The sequence below is a fragment of the Xenopus laevis genome, chromosome 8S (assembly GCF_017654675.1).
Source record: "Xenopus laevis strain J_2021 chromosome 8S, Xenopus_laevis_v10.1, whole genome shotgun sequence".
NCBI lineage: Eukaryota > Metazoa > Chordata > Amphibia > Anura > Pipidae > Xenopus > Xenopus laevis.
The window spans coordinates 101,331,172-101,347,990 of record NC_054386.1 but is presented as its reverse complement, the minus strand read 5'-3'; the positions used below and the strand labels follow the sequence as shown (position 1 = coordinate 101,347,990).

The 16,819-nt window shown below is 44.0% G+C and overlaps 1 protein-coding gene across 8 annotated transcripts in view; it reads left to right on the top strand.

Annotated features, from left to right (window-relative positions):
• Window positions 1–16,819, top strand: part of arhgef2.S (Rho/Rac guanine nucleotide exchange factor 2 S homeolog) — a 91,358-nt gene that overhangs the window by 62,314 nt on the left and 12,225 nt on the right. For 7 of the 8 annotated variants that reach the window (XM_041574543.1, XM_041574542.1, XM_041574544.1 and 4 more), the window contains one exon: window positions 13,676–13,826. In XM_041574543.1, the coding sequence (XP_041430477.1) occupies window positions 13,676–13,826 (151 nt within the window). Of the gene's footprint in view, window positions 1–13,240; window positions 13,506–13,675; window positions 13,827–16,819 lie in introns of those variants that run through there. The other variant, XM_041574547.1, reaches the window with a different exon arrangement.

The following is a 16,819-nucleotide window of genomic DNA, read 5'->3' as shown; positions in this document are numbered from 1 at the left end:
GCCAGAGACCTTGCAGCACTCACAGGAACTACATCTCCCAGCATCCCCTGACACCCTGAGACTAGCATCTGTCTGCTTACATTTCTTTTGCACTACTGGTTCTGACTCCTGAAACAAAGTAGAACAGAACAGGCCTGGAGGAGAAGTGGCTAGTGAAGCATTTACACGAGGGCTGTAACGGAGTAGAATCAGGCCGTGACTCATAGTGTAATGTCTGTACTTTCCATTCCCCCACACTGTGAGTACATAAGTACATAAGTACGTGGGGTGTGAGTAAAGGAACTTGTGGCACCTGGATGGTTGGGCTCTGCCTCCGCAAAAGAAAGAGATGTGTGTGCTGAGCCGCTCCTGGGGTTCTATAGAGGGGCTAATAAGCACTCGTTTAGTCTAGACCGACCGCTCCTTGGGAAACCAATTGACGTAAAACGTAAAACCTTTAAGCCATTAACGTTCCCCATCTCCACCCAAGCGTCTTGGCACAGGAGCTTATACAAGGGAATAATACAGATATATACAGTATATAGATATATATAAGGAGGATGCATGGGAGACACAGGGTTAATCTCTTTTTACCCTCGCATGACTGTACACTCATTGTTGTGACATAAAGGAGAAGCGTTCAGACGGGTCCTTTGTCCCACCAACCTGTGCTGGGGGAGGGGTGGCCGCCCGTCTGTAGGGTGGAGATAGGAAATACACTCACACACTCACACACACTCACACCACTTCAAGCCCCTCCCCCCTGTCTGTGTCATGGGATGAGAGCAGCCCTTAGCTGCTTACAGTTTGGAGAGGCCTTTAAGAGTGTGTCTCCCTCCTAGGGATTACTCCATTATAATGAACCACCCTGCACCACTGCGTACTGCGTCCAATCAGCTGTACCAGCAGAGCTAACACTCTGCTAGTACAGCTGGTTGAACACAATAATGGGGTATTGGGAGCCCCAATGAGGACCTTCATCAAAGGAACTTGCAATCAGGAGGCATATTAGGAGACCCTGCTTCAGGAAGCTTACACTCTAGTTCAGTAACAGGAGACTGTATCCCAATGAGCTTACACTCTAGTGGTATAATGGGAGACGGTGGCAAGCAATATACAGTATAGTATTATAAAGAGAGACTGTGTCCCAAGAAACTTACACTCTAGTAGTATAATGGGAGACGGTTTCAAGGAATATACAGTATAGTATTATAAGGAGAGACTGTGTCCCAAGGAGCTTACAGTCTAGTGGTATATTGGGAGACGGTTGCAAGGAATATACAGTATAGTATTATAAGGAGAGACTGTGTCCCAAGGAGCTTACAGTCTAGTGGTATATTGGGAGACGGTTGCAAGGAATATACAGTATAGTATTATAAAGAGAGACTGTGTCCCAAGAAGCTTACACTCTAGTGGTATAATGGGAGACGGTTGCAAGGAATATACAGTATAGTATTATAAGGAGAGACTGTGTCCCAAGGAGCTTACAGTCTAGTGGTATATTGGGAGACGGTTGCAAGGAATATACAGTATAGTATTATAAGGAGAGACTGTGTCCCAAGGAGCTTACAGTCTAGTGGTATATTGGGAGACGGTTGCAAGGAATATACAGTATAGTATTATAAAGAGAGACTGTGTCCCAAGAAGCTTACACTCTAGTGGTATAATGGGAGACGGTTGCAAGGAATATACAGTATAGTATTATAAGGAGAGACTGTGTCCCAAGGAGCTTACAGTCTAGTGGTATATTGGGAGACGGTTGCAAGGAATATACAGTATAGTATTATAAGGAGAGACTGTGTCCCAAGGAGCTTACAGTCTAGTGGTATATTGGGAGACGGTTGCAAGGAATATACAGTATAGTATTATAAAGAGAGACTGTGTCCCAAGAAGCTTACACTCTAGTGGTATAATGGGAGACGGTTGCAAGGAATATACAGTATAGTATTATAAGGAGAGACTGTGTCCCAAGGAGCTTACAGTCTAGTGGTATATTGGGAGACGGTTGCAAGGAATATACAGTATAGTATTATAAGGAGAGACTGTGTCCCAAGGAGCTTACAGTCTAGTGGTATATTGGGAGACGGTTGCAAGGAATATACAGTATAGTATTATAAAGAGAGACTGTGTCCCAAGAAGCTTACACTCTAGTGGTATAATGGGAGACGGTTGCAAGGAATATACAGTATAGTATTATAAGGAGAGACTGTGTCCCAAGGAGCTTACAGTCTAGTGGTATATTGGGAGACGGTTGCAAGGAATATACAGTATAGTATTATAAGGAGAGACTGTGTCCCAAGGAGCTTACAGTCTAGTGGTATATTGGGAGACGGTTGCAAGGAATATACAGTATAGTATTATAAAGAGAGACTGTGTCCCAAGAAACTTACACTCTAATGGTATAATGGGAGACGGTTGCAAGGAATATACAGTATAGTATTATAAGGAGAGACTGTTTCCCAAGAAGCTTACAGTCTAATGGTATATTGGGAGACGGTTGCAAGGAATATACAGTATAGTATTATAAGGAGAGACTGTGTCCCAAGGAGCTTACAGTCTAGTGGTATATTGGGAGACGGTTGCAAGGAATATACAGTATAGTATTATAAAGAGAGACTGTGTCCCAAGAAGCTTACACTCTAGTGGTATAATGGGAGACGGTGGCAAGGAATATACAGTATAGTATTATAAGGAGAGACTGTGTCCCAAGAAGCTTACAGTCTAGTGGTATATTGGGAGACGGTTGCAAGGAATATACAGTATAGTATTATAAGGAGAGACTGTGTCCCAAGAAGCTTACAGTCTAGTGGTATATTGGGAGACGGTTGCAAGGAATATACAGTATAGTATTATAATACACAAAAGCCATGAATATCTTGTAAATTATATCCTTATAAACGGTGAGTTCTGATGTCATCAGTTATAAACGGTGAGTTCTGATGTCATTTCTGTCACATGACTCACTGAAACTTGTGTATTATAATAAATAAAGTTCCCCCAGTTGTAAAATATGAGGATATTAGAAGTTACCTCGGAGTTCCATGACCTGTATAAAAACACTCGGCCTTCGGCCTCGTGCTTTTATATGGTCATGAAACTCCTCGGTAACTTATAATATCCTTATATTTTACAAGAGGGGGTACTTTATTCACTATATAAGGAGAGACAGTGTCTCAAGGAGCTTACAGTCTAGTGGTATATTGGGAGATGGTTGCTAGGAATATACAGTATAGTATTATAAGGAGAGACTGTGTCCCAAGGAGCTTACAGTCTAGTGGTATAATGGGAGACACTGTCCCAAGGAGCTTACACTCTAGTGGTATAATGGGAGATCCTGCCCCAAGGAGCTTACACTATAGTGGTATAATGGGAGACACTGTCCCAAGGAGCTTACACTCTAGTGGTATATTGGGAGACCCTGCTCCAGGAATTTTATAGTTTATAGACATAAAGGTACTTCCTGTCCCAGCAGCCTGCAGATACCTGGTGTTACTGTCTGCTCAGAATAAGGACTTTAGCCTCGTATTTTCATTACAATGTGATACAGTGTCGCGCTGCTGCGAGTCTCTTTCCCAGGGCTAATCCTGTTTATAAAGGGATTCCTTAGCCTGGAGATTCCCCCACGATGTCATTCGAAAATCCACAGACACATCCGTGTCACCGGTCATCCGTGTCCCCAGTGTCTGTGCAGTTTCCCTGTATCTGGACTGGTCTTGTCTCATAAAGGTGAACTAGTAGACTCAGTATAATTGTATAATATTATATATACTGTCTGAAACTTCCCTCCTCCCTCTCACATACAAACCCAGAGACTGAACATAACTGGCCTTCAGACTGGGCCCCCTTAGCTCATAACAAGGTTACAGATATATAGAAACATTGGGGTAACAGTCACCCTGCTATAGTTCCAGGGGTACCCAGAGTACAAATAAACACTCACCCCAAATCTCCCCGTAACTGACCTTCAGACTGGGCCCCCTTAGCTCATAACAAGTTTACAGATATATAGAAACATTGGGGTGTCACCCTGCTATAGTTCCAGGGGTACCCAGGGTACAAATAAGCACTCACCCCAAATCTCCTCCTAACTGACCTTCAGACTGGGCCCCCTTAGCTCATAACAAGGTTACAGATATATAGAAACATTGGGGTGTCACCCTGCTATAGTTCCAGGGGTACCCAGGGTACAAATAAGCACTCACCCCAAATCTCCCCCTAACTGACCTTCAGACTGGGCCCCCTTAGCTCATAACAAGGTTACAGATATATAGAAACATTGGGGTGTCACCCTGCTATAGTTCCAGGGCAGTACACTCACCCCAAATTTCAGCCTAACTTCAGACTGAGCCTTGCTACAGGCCATTGGAAAGTTGGGGTGTAATTGTTGATTTTGGGCTAGGACCCTCGGTGTAACTACTCATTTTTGTTCCCTCATCATATAATCATATAATAATAATAATAATTACCCTGTTTCTCTAGTTCAGGAGGATGAAGGAAACATTTTTTTCCAGACTGCAAATACAAAAATAACTTGTCTAACATTTTGGAAGCCGTTCCCTTTTATGGACTGGCATTGCCAAATGCGCCTGGTATATCAGTACAAGTCTACGTAGGGCCAGGTCTGCTAAGTGACTGCGCAGCTCACTCTGGGTCCCAGCACTAAGTAGTGTAACATTCAGTTCCAAGCTGTGTCTCTAACTAATACAAAGTGACCTGAATTTGCCTTTAAATTCTTAGGCCTATAACAGGGGTGTCCAAACTGCGGCCCGAGGGCCACATGCGGCCCAGGATGCATATGAATGCGGCCCAGTTTGAAACGCTTGGTTCCCGAGGAAATAGGAGGAGGGGGGGTTCTGCCCATTGCCCAGTTAGTAATAATAATATAATAATAAGTCTATTTAATATCCAGGTGTCCCATATTCCAGTGTATAGCTCCATCTGGTTATCCAACTGGCATTTTAGTTCTTTTCTGTATATTTCCTTTACTTTTACAAATCAAACGTGTTTTTGTGTATGTCATGTGTGGCCCCAGACAATTTAATCTTTTTCCAATGTGGCCCGGCGAGCCAAAAGTTTGGACACCCCTGGCCTATAACATTCACACTGGCTGAGCTAAAAGCACCTTTCCATGTAAGAGGCCATCAGGGTGTTCTAGTTCAGCTCACGGCTTTATCTAAAGTCTCCATGCTCCTCCCCCTATTAAGCTCCAATGGCATGTTCTAGTCTGCTCTACTGTTGGACTAACAACAGGTACCTGTCAGTTGCCATTAAAGTGTTCTAGTCCCACCCACTGCTTGAGTCACAGACTCTCTGCTCCTCTCCCCATAAACTGTTCTAAGGTCACTATTCCCAGCATCCTCAGTCACCCACTGACATCAGCTTTTGCAAAGTGACTTTCCGTTTAGGAATTTTAAGGCCAAATAAGGACAATTTTCATTCGGTGCCCTTGCAAACCCAGAGTAAATGAGTGGGCACCAGAGATACAAGTGCAGCACAAAGATGCCAGTTTATCTGTTTGAGGCTCTGGCCCTGACTGACTACAGTTTCCTGAGCTCCTGAGCTGCTCAAGGCCCAGATAATGAATCTTATCAGCTCATTTCCGATGCCGCCTGGGAGAGTCACTCCATACCAGCCTCCCCCTCACCCACACACCCAGCCTGGCACTTAACTCTCTCCTGCTGCAGCTGCACTGGCCATACCAACGTCTGCATCTGCGCTACTGCATCTGTGCTACTGCATCTGTACAACTGCATCTGTGCTACTGCATCTGTGCAACTGCATCTGCGCAACTGCATCGGTGCAACTCTGTGTAACTACATCTGTACAACTGCATCTGCGCTACTGCATCTGTGCTACTGCATCTGTGCAACTCTGTGCAACTGCATCTGTGCTACTGCATCGGTGCTACTGCATCTGTGCAACTCTATGCAACTGCATCTGTGCTACTGCATCTGTGCTAATGCATCTGTGCAACTCTGTGCTACTGCATCTGTACAACTGCATCTGCGCTACTGCATCTGTGCTACTGCATCTGTGCTACTGCATCTGTGCTACTGCATTTGTGCTACTGTATCTGTACAACTGCATCTGCGCTACTGCATCTGTGCTACTGCATCTGTGCAACTCTGTGCTACTGCATCTGTACAACTGCATCTGCGCTACTGCATCTGTGCTACTGCATCTGTGCTACTGCATCTGTGCTACTGCATCTGTGCTACTGTATCTGTACAACTGCATCTGTGCTACTGCATCTGTACAACTGCATCTGTACAACTGCATCTGTGCAACTGCTACTGCATGGAGACAGGGCCAGCTAAGTAGGTTCCCATCGTGCTCTTACCACTCCCTGGGCGTTTGACTAGTGAGCACAATCAGATCACAAATCAGCAGATCACAAGTGAGGGGGTGAGGAAGGAAAGGGCAACCGCACAGATGAAGTCATTGGCCCATGTGCTCCGCCCTTTTCTACAGCTCTGGTTCTGCTCACATTCTGCAGTCAGTGTAAATGGGCTGTTCCTGCTCAAGCGTGGGGAATAGACTGATCCAGTTTTAGACACTTCTCAGACACAAGTAAACCTGCAGCCCTTGTGTAAAGTACTTGTACTGGTCTATGTGCTGTGTGGGTGCAAGAAGTGAACAATGGCTTCTGCTGTACAAGGCTGAATCTGTGCTGGGGTCACTGTATTTGCCCCAAAGGACAAAAGAACTAGAAATCTGCCTCAAGAGTTGGGTCTGACACCTCCTGTGTATTTGATTCATTTACTGGAAATCATTAAAATCACTGAAAGCCCCTGTTATATCCTCCTCTTCCTCATCCTGTCTGGGAATAACCAACCGGATATTCAACCAAATCCCCTAAACTCACAGCAGGTCCATTAGTCCAAATTCTTCTGTTTTCTACCAATTAGTTTAATATTCAGCCTTCCACATTCACTGCTGCTCCACTAATAATCACTGCTTCAGTCTGGCCCAAGCGCTAACAAGCTCATTCTAGTTTGGGGTGACTGTTACCCCAATGTTTCTATATATCTGTAACCTTGTTATGAGCTAAGGGGGCCCAGTCTGAAGGTCAGTTAGGGGGAGATTTGGGGTGAGTGTTTATTTGTACCCTGGGTACCCCTGGAACTATAGCAGGGTGACACCCCAATGTTTCTATATATTTGTAACCTTGTTATGAGCTAAGGGGGCCCAGTCTGAAGGTCAGTTAGGGGGAGATTTGGGGTGAGTGCTTATTTGTGCCCTGGGTACCCCTGGAACTATAGCAGGATGACACCCCAATGTTTCTATATATCTGTAACCTTGTTATGAGCTAAGGGGGCCCAGTCTGAAGGTCAGTTAGGGGGAGATTTGGGGTGAGTGTTTATTTGTGCCCTGGGTACCCCTGGAACTATAGCAGGGTGACACCCCAATGTTTCTATATATCTGTAACCTTGTTATGAGCTAAGGGGGCTCAGCCTGAAGGTCAGTTAGGGGGAGATTTGGGGTGAGTGCTTATTTGTACCCTGGGTACCCCTGGAACTATAGCAGGGTGACTGTTACCCCAATGTTTCTATATATCTGTAACCTTGTTATGAGCTAAGGGGGCCCAGTCTGAAGGCCAGTTAGGGGGAGATTTGGGGTGAGGGCTTATTTGTACCCTGGGTACCCCTGGAACTATGTTGACTGTTACCCCAAATGTTAATATATAATTCTAACCTTGTTATGAGCCCTTAAACCAAAAACTAGAATAGTTTACACATTGTTAGTGCTTAACAATACAAATAATACATTTGTTATGCCAAAAGATGGTGTTTAATTTCTCCCCCTACTCTCTCTGTTGGAAGGGCCAGTCCCTGCAGCCACCACCCATTCTAGGAAATCCGTCTGCAGCTCAGTCTGATACACTTGGGCTGGTGGCAAAGAGGTTAAAGTATATAGTATAAAGTATATAGTATAAAGTATATAGTATATAGTATAAAGTATATAGTATAAAGTATATAGTATATAGTATAAAGTATATAGTATAAAGTATATAGTATAAAGTATATAGTATAAAGTATAAAGTATATAGTATAAAGTATATAGTATAAAGTATATAGTATAAAGTATATAGTATAAAGTATATAGTATAAAGTATATAGTATAAAGTATATAGTATAAAGTGCATAGTATAAAGAATAAAGTATAAAATATATAGTATAAAGTATGTGGTAAAAAGTATATAGTATAAAGTATTCAGTATAAAGTATACAGTATATAGTAAATTGTATAAATTATAAAGTATATAGTATAAAGTATATAGTATAAAGTATATAGTATACAGTATAAAGTATACAGTATATAGTAAATTGTATAAATTATAAAGTATATAGTATAAAGTATACAGTATAAAGTATATAGTATAAAGTATATAGTATAAAGTATACAGTATAAATATAGTATAAAGTATATAGTATAAAGTATATAGTAAATAGTATAAAGTATAGTATAAACTATACAGTATAAAGTATATAGTAAATAGTATAAAGTATATAGTAAATAGTATAAAGTATATAGTAAATAGTATAAAGTATATAGTATAAACTATACAGTATAAAGTATATAGTAAATAGTATAAAGTATATAGTAAATAGTATAAAGTATATAGTAAATAGTATAAAGTATATAGTAAATAGTATAAAGTATATAGTAAATAGTATAAAGTATATAGTAAATAGTATAAAGTATATAGTAAATAGTATAAAGTATATAGTAAATAGTATAAAGTATATAGTAAATAGTATAAAGTATATAGTAAATAGTATAAAGTATACAGTATAAAGTATATAGTATAAAGTATACAGTATCAAGTATATAGTATCAAGTATATAGTATAAAGTATACAGTATAAAGTTAGTTTACAGTCCTTATTACTATGCAAGATGTGAATGTATTTTTATTGTAACAATCGTCAGTATGAGGAGCAGCTTGAACCCTCGCTGAGGAGCTGCAGTGCCCCCAAGTGAAGTTGAAATCCCCCCATGAAGTAGATGATTCTGTGACATTACAGTATGTGGATCTGTGCCCGTTCCATTCTCCTGTGCCAGCTGGGGGGGGGGGTTGTGTATATGAGGGAGGGCACGAGTGAGTAATAATATAGACACAGGCAGGGCACGCAGCTCTCAGTACCTGGTACAGGGGGATTTGGTTTATTGCACAATGGATGGGCCTTTTCTCTGAAGTTGCTTGTGATGCTGATGTTCTCCAGCTGCTCCTTGTTAGGGTGCCATACCTCTGTGCTCCCCTTAACTGCTTAATATCATCCCTCTTGGCTCCTACCTTGTGATGGAGCCCATTTTAGGCAACTTCTACACAGGGAAGACTTTAATAACAGCCCCGGGTCATGGACAAAAGCACATTTGACTCCAAACAAGTGGCCCTTTGACCAGTTGGATTATACTGAGGACTTATGGAGACCCATAGAGAGAGGACCCAATCAATGCCCTAATGTGGTCATCACCTTAATGTGATTTTCTAACGTATTAGGTAGATATGGGTGAGGCAGGCTATTAGGAAGGTCTCATACATGGCTCAATAGGCTGGTAGCTTGGTCTTCAGGGGCAGAGTCTGTAGAGCCGAGACCTTTGTGGTCCAACATTTGGTATGAAAACGGCTTCTTTCCTAGAACTGCAGGTATAGCCAAGGCAATATCTAAACATTCAACCACAGCTCAGCACCTCATCCACTGCTTTGACCTCCCTTAGTGGAGCCGGGCCCACAGTTTGGGAAGGAACATCAGCTGGGATGGGATCTTTTTAGTAGGCCTATGTCATGTTTGACTGAGTAGCTCTCCAGACATCACTAAACTCTGTATCATTTCTTGTCTTATTAATGTAATCAGTGTGACACAGAACAGGGCTCCTGATGTTCCCAAGCACAGGCAGCTTTTATGGGGACATCAGAAAGAATTACTGCCCACCCTAGTCAAGAGCAAGAGGCGCTAATGAACAATGTTCCCAAGTGAAAGGCACAGAAAAGGGCAATGAAGTGACATTATAATGACCAGTTATGAGAGATTTTTGGTATGTTATTGCTCAGTTTAAGCCATTTTTCCCCAATAACCTTGGCCACCAAGTGGCATTTTGACATTGCTTGCCTATGAATAGTAGTTAATATTCAATATGGCAGCTCCCACACATTGGAATACATTTAAACATGCAGATAATTATGACTCACGGTGCAGATTGTGTGACTGTCAGGCGGAATGACTTTGCACTTTGATGTAGCCCCAGACTGTACTGAACCAGTAGTACAGGCTGATACATTAGATAGCTTTAAAAATGTGTTGGATGGTGTTTAGCAAGTGAAGGAATATAGGGTTGATCCAGGGACTAGTCCATTTTGGAGTCAGGAAGGAATTTTATCCCCCTCTGAGGCAAATTGGAGAGGCTTGAGATGGGTTTTTTTTTGCCTTCCTCTGGATCAACTGGCAGTTAGGCAGATAAAAAAAGTAAAAAGGTTGAACTTGATGGACGTGTGTCTTTTTTCAACCTTACTTACTATGTTACTATGTTACATACGGTGCCCAGCTTATAGGTAACCTTGCTTTAAATGCCATATAAGTCATGTGACAACCAGCTGACCGGTAGAGAGTGTAGACCTACTCAGAGAGGTTGGTACTTTTCTGTGAAGAGCACCTTGGTGGTAAAATTTCACTCCGTGCCGAACTTGCAGGCCTAAAAATAGTCACCGTCTGTTGTGAGAGGATAAGCCTGAGAAGCAACAGGAAGATGGCTCTTAGTTTAATATCCGGCCATAATTCTGCTCCGATAGCACCGGCCCGTTTCCTCCTGCCCTAGCCCTGGGCCAGTGTGTCAGTAATGTTCTTTTTCATGCTGTATTTCCAAAACATTTCACAAGCTGATGAAGAGGAAGAAAACATACCCCCCCCCCCCTCCAAAGATGCCGACTGCCACCCACCTAAAGTGCTGACTGGCCTTCTAGGGAACTCTGTTGTCCTCTTCCTCCACAGACTCTTCATTTTATATTTTCCACTTCTCTACTTGACCTTTGTCATTGACCCTCTTCTGTCTCGCCTTTCAACATCAGACGTCAACATCTCCATTCTCCAACATCTCTTTAATGACTATATCTCCCTATGTGCTCCTTGTGCATCTCCAGGTTGCTCTTTCTATTTCTGATGCACCTCTGCTGTCCATGACCAACATCTAACCATGATTCTCTATCTCTTACTGACTCTTCCTTTCCATATATTCACCCAGAAAGCAGAGGAAGGTCCCCTTTAGAAAGGCCTTTGGAGCCACTTTATATACTTTATTGTCCTGGTGGGCTTGTACCAAGGTCCTAGAATGGAGATATTCTCTCTGCTGCAATCTGTGACCATCTCCTACTTGAAGGACGTCATTATTCAAGAACCATTAATAGGAAATGCAAGACCCACACTTCCTCTTTTACCAGGAAACCATGGTAACCTACTCATTGTTGCCCAACAGCACTTAACCCTTCCACTTAACCCTTGCCTTCCTTTAAAGTAACACATGTCCAAACTCAAATATCCAGGAGCTTTATACAGGAGGCCAGAATTGTGGACTGGCTGAGAGTTGTGGGGCAGCAGTCGTACCAACAAGAATTCTTTAGTGACCCTTTGGTTGTCTACCTTTAAGATGTTGCCATAGATGGGCTGGATAAATTGAAGGTGCTGACGGCAGAGGGAATGCACCACAAGTAGGGGTGTGGGTAGGCAGTTCAGTGTGTATGTGTGGGTGTTAGGAAAAATAAAACCGCCTGTAACGTATGGAAAGGAGCTGAACCATCATGTATTTATTTATTCAGCATCGTACTCTGTATCTTTATAATCAGCCCCCAGAGATGATGGGGCCTGGAGGGGGAAAGAGCTCAGCCCCTGCCGAGTGGGACGTGTTTGGTTTATAACAGGTAGAAAATTCCTTGATTAACGCACAGTCATTAACAGAACGGTAACTGGTGCAGGGGGAGCTGAGACTGGAAATGTTTCATATATACGTATCACACGTGTCATCAACATGGCTGCCATTGCTCCCTGGCCCATACAATGTTGCTCCAAGAGGCTCCTTGATATTCTTCATACTGGAAGGTCAACCCATCTGAATTGCTCCTGTGCTCCGACATTCTTACACTGGCCATAACCATACACATAAGTCATAGCAAATGATGTTCCTTGTAGTTTTTGGTACAAGTAGGTTGGGCAGATGATCCGCAGCAGAAAGCAAAGAGGAGCTGTGGGTAGAAGAGTCTGGATACTGTAGAGTGGGGTCCATGAGCCACATTCAAATTTAAAAAGAGTTGGGGAGCAACACAAGCATGGAAAAGTTCCTGGGGTGCCAAATAATGGATGTGATTGGCTATTTGGTAGCCCCTATGTGGACTGGCAGCTACAGGAGACTCTGTTTGGCAGTACAACTGGTTTTTATGCAACAATGACTTGCCTCCAAGTCTGGAATTCAAAAATAAGCAACTGCTTTGAGGCCACTGGGAGCAACATCCAAGGGTTTGGGGAGTAACATCCAAGGGATTGGGGAGCAACATCCAAGGGATTGGGGAGCAACATGTTGCTTGTGAGCCATTGGTTGGGAATCACTGCTGTAGAGAATGGATAGTGAAGATGGGTTGGTCAGAAGCTGAAGACTATCGGCCAGTGTTTGGTAGCCTTTATGTTCTCATGACAAAGCTGCTTTCTTGGACCATAGCTTTCTCCAGTGATGGCTGGGATGGAAAATGTCCAGCCCTGACCCTATTTTGTTGCCCCTAAAATCCTCCCCGATGTTGTTAAATTGCATCCAATGATGTCAAAATTTGGTGGAATTAGCATGGAGACATCACTAGTGGTGAAGGGGCTGTCTTCTTTATATTTGGTGTGCCACCTGCCCAAACCTATACCCAAGCCTTCCTGAACCCACAGGACCTGACTTGCTCATCACTATAAGGTTGTGGGGTGCAACCTCTTCCACCCTTGTGGCTTTCTCTGACCTTGAATGAAATTAGATAACTGGGGTTCTGATCTTAATTTGGGGGGAGGGTTCTGGGGTACTTATCTTATTTTGGGGGGAGGGCATTAACCCATAATTTGCTATAATCTAGAGTCAAAAAGATCTACTAAATCCTCCTTAACTTGTTAGACCCTGAGATTCCAGGCCAGTAAAACCACACAGGGAATCCCACGCCCTGCCGAGGAGGGAAAGGTTAACCTGGGAACGTTGCATAAAAAAATTAGATAAAAATACACCTCTCCCGTCTCCTCTGCAGTGCAGTTGGGAGATAAGGAGAGGGCGGCCCCTGGCAGAGTTTGATGGTTGTCATGGTTACCTGTAGAGAAGTAGTGGGGATACAGACACATTCCTGGAATCTGCTGTGTTTGCGGATAATGCGGTTATAAGCAGAAGATGCAGCAACAGGGTGGTCCCCGTAACACCTCGATCCACACCTCCACGCGTCCTGATGTGGCCCCTCGCAGGCTGCAGACCATGAGCTGGAAGGGCCGGCAGCCGAGCGAGCGGGTCCCTGCAGGACAGGTGGGTCAACTTTGAAAATTTAAAATATCGGGGGAGATGGTTCTGCACTGGAGCAAAAATATCCAATTCTTTGGGGTTGAGCGAGGCAGGTTGTGGCTCTCTGGAAAGACAAATGTACAAAAAGTAAAGGGTTCTGGAAATCAACTAATCCTTTTTATCTTTCTTAACAGAATAAAGAGAAAGAGAAGATGAAGGATTCCAAGGAGAAGGACCCCCGCTACACCAATGGACACCTGTTCACCACCATCACCGTGTCTGGGACCACCATGTGTTTTGTGTGTAACAAGAGTATAACTGCTAAAGAAGCGCTGATTTGTCCCAGTAAGTCGGATTTCTTTTCCACATACGCTATACCCTGTGGCTGTTGGTCTTAACCATTGTAATAGAATAAGAATATCATTAATATCATTAATACAGGCTTTATTGGAAAAATGCACATTACTGATTTCAGTGCAACTTGATTATCTGCACAACGACTGGACAGCTCTGGGGCACAATAATCTGAACACAACCTATAGAGGAGCCAAAATACAATTCGCTGTAGACCCTACTAAAAAAAACACAATCTAGTGGACATGTTTTTCACCCTGTCACTTGGTGTAGACCTATTGGGTGCCTGAGATTTTGGAACTTATCATAAGTAGTGACCCTCTGACGATGGGGCTTTGGCTAATGGAACTCAGAGCACTTTTTTTGCTGACTGAAGAATCACCCCAAACAATCTCTTGTGGCCTCTTATTGACTTGAGACCTTACCAGGGATCTACAGGAAACAAGTGAGCCAAAAATGCTCTGGTTGGCACTTTCAGGCTAAAAAGTGCTCTATGTACTCTATGGAACATATTGTTCTGTGTCATATGAACAGTTCCCAAACCCAATGTGTGCCTAGTACCCCTCCCTATGAGCTCGGCATTCTAAATATATAATGTGAGCATATGGCTGGCAAACTTTATACAGTGTATAGCTACTTTCTGCATATAATTAATTATAAATAGTTATGTTATAAACGGCATTATACCACTTTATAGATCCCTGGTAAGGTCTCACCTAGAGCTCTGGGTTCAGTTCTACAGACCCGATCCCCAGGGGACAGAGAGAGACAGTGATACCACTTTATAGATCCCTGGTAAGGTCTCACCTAGAGTTCTGGGTTCAGTTCTACAGACCCGATCCCCAGGGGACAGAGAGAGACAGTGATACCACTTTATAGATCCCTGGTAAGGTCTCACCTAGAGCTCTGGGTTCAGTTCTACAGACCCGATCCCCAGGGGACAGAGAGAGACAGTGATACCACTTATAGATCCCTGGTAAGGTCTCACCTAGAGTTCTGGGTTCAGTTCTACAGACCCGATCCCCAGGGGACAGAGAGAGACAGTGATACCACTTTATAGATCCCTGGTAAGGTCTCACCTAGAGCTCTGGGTTCAGTTCTACAGACCCGATCCCCAGGGGACAGAGACAGTGATACCACTTTATAGATCCCTGGTAAGGTCTCACCTAGAGCTCTGGGTTCAGTTCTACAGACCCGATCCCCAGGGGACAGAGAGAGACAGTGATACCACTTATAGATCCCTGGTAAGGTCTCACCTAGAGTTCTGGGTTCAGTTCTACAGACCCGATCCCCAGGGGACAGAGAGAGACAGTGATACCACTTTATAGATCTCTGGTAAGGTCTCACCTAGAGCTCTGGGTTCAGTTCTACAGACCCGATCCCCAGGGGACAGAGAGATAGAGTTTGTTATTGTCTCTGGGTTCCAGCCACATGAGTGTTTGTGCAGCCCAGGGAATGGCACGTGAGACAAGTTGGCCATGGACTCAGTGATGTGGTCATTTTCCAAAGAGCGAATCTCTCTCTGATATGATCACATAGAGGTGGGAGATATCGGGCTGATCCCAACAATTGGATCACAATGCAGGAAATACAGGTGGGCAAATCGATGGGGGAAACCTGGTTGGAGGGCCTCATATACTGCTTCATAATCGGCAGCGTATATTGGCCAGTGTATGGTCCCCTTCCTTCCCCCCACCCTTTCATTCCAAGTTGCAGTTACAGGGAGTTACACGCAGTTACAGGGAGTTACACACAGTTACAGGGAGTTACACGCAGTTACATGGAGGCATTGTGGGAGTGCTGCTGTGGATCTCAGTGGGCCCCTAACTGGCGGATCCTGTTTCCCAGCCTCGCCTTCCCAAACTGGCAGCTGTTCCCACCTGTATTGTATGTCAGGGCCGGACAGCTGCACTGGGGGGCCGGGATGGGGCTTAATGGGATCCTTGTGTTACTGACTCCACATCTGCAACAACAGCTGTTAGTGGCAAAGTCCCTCCCTTACACACGGCTCACACGCACATGTAACTCACTCGTGGGATGCCTGTGTCCAACTGTTTGTGCTTGTTTCTATAGCAACTTTCTGCCCTGATATGTGTGGCGCCCCTAGTGGCTGTTGTTAGTATGTGTGTGATGTAGTCATAGTGATGGCACCCAGTCTCCCTGTTTCCCATGTTACTGTGAATAGAATGAGCCAAACCTCATATTCACGTGAGGTCACCCATTCCTATCAGAAGAAAAGAGGTTCCAGCTAAATATTGGGAAGGGGTTTGTTACAGTGAGAGCTGTAAGATGTGGAATTGTCTCCCTGAATCAGTGGTACAGGCTGATACATTAGATAGGTACAAGGAAGGGTCGGATGCTTTATTCACCAGTAGCTCCTCCCATCAGACAGGAGGGAGCCAATGAGATTAGAGGAGGGAAAGGGGTGTTACAGGGAGAGCTGGGAAGTGAATCAGGGGTACAGGCTGATACATTAGATAGGTATAAGGAAGGGTCGGATGCTTTATTCACCAGTAGCTCCTCCCAGCAGACAGGAGGGAGCCAATGAGATTAGAGGAGGGAAAGGGGTGTTACAGGGAGAGCTGGGAAGTGAATCAGGGGTACAGGCTGATACATTTGATAGCTACAAGGAAGGGTAGGATGCTTTATTCACCAGTAGCTCCTCCCAGCAGACAGGAGGGAGCCAATGAGATTATAGAAGGGAAAGGGGTGTTACAGGGAGAGCAGGGAAGTGAATCAGGGGTACAGGCTGATACATTAGATAGGTATAAGGAAGGGTCGGATGCTTTATTCACCAGTAGCTCCTCCCAGCAGACAGGAGGGAGCCAATGAGATTAGAGGAGGGAAAGGGGTGTTACAGGGAGAGCTGGGAAGTGAATCAGGGGTACAGGCTGATACATTAGATAGGTATAAGAAGGGGTTGGATGGTGTTTAGCAAGTGAGGGAATACAGGGATATGGGAGATAGCTCATAGTACAAGTTGA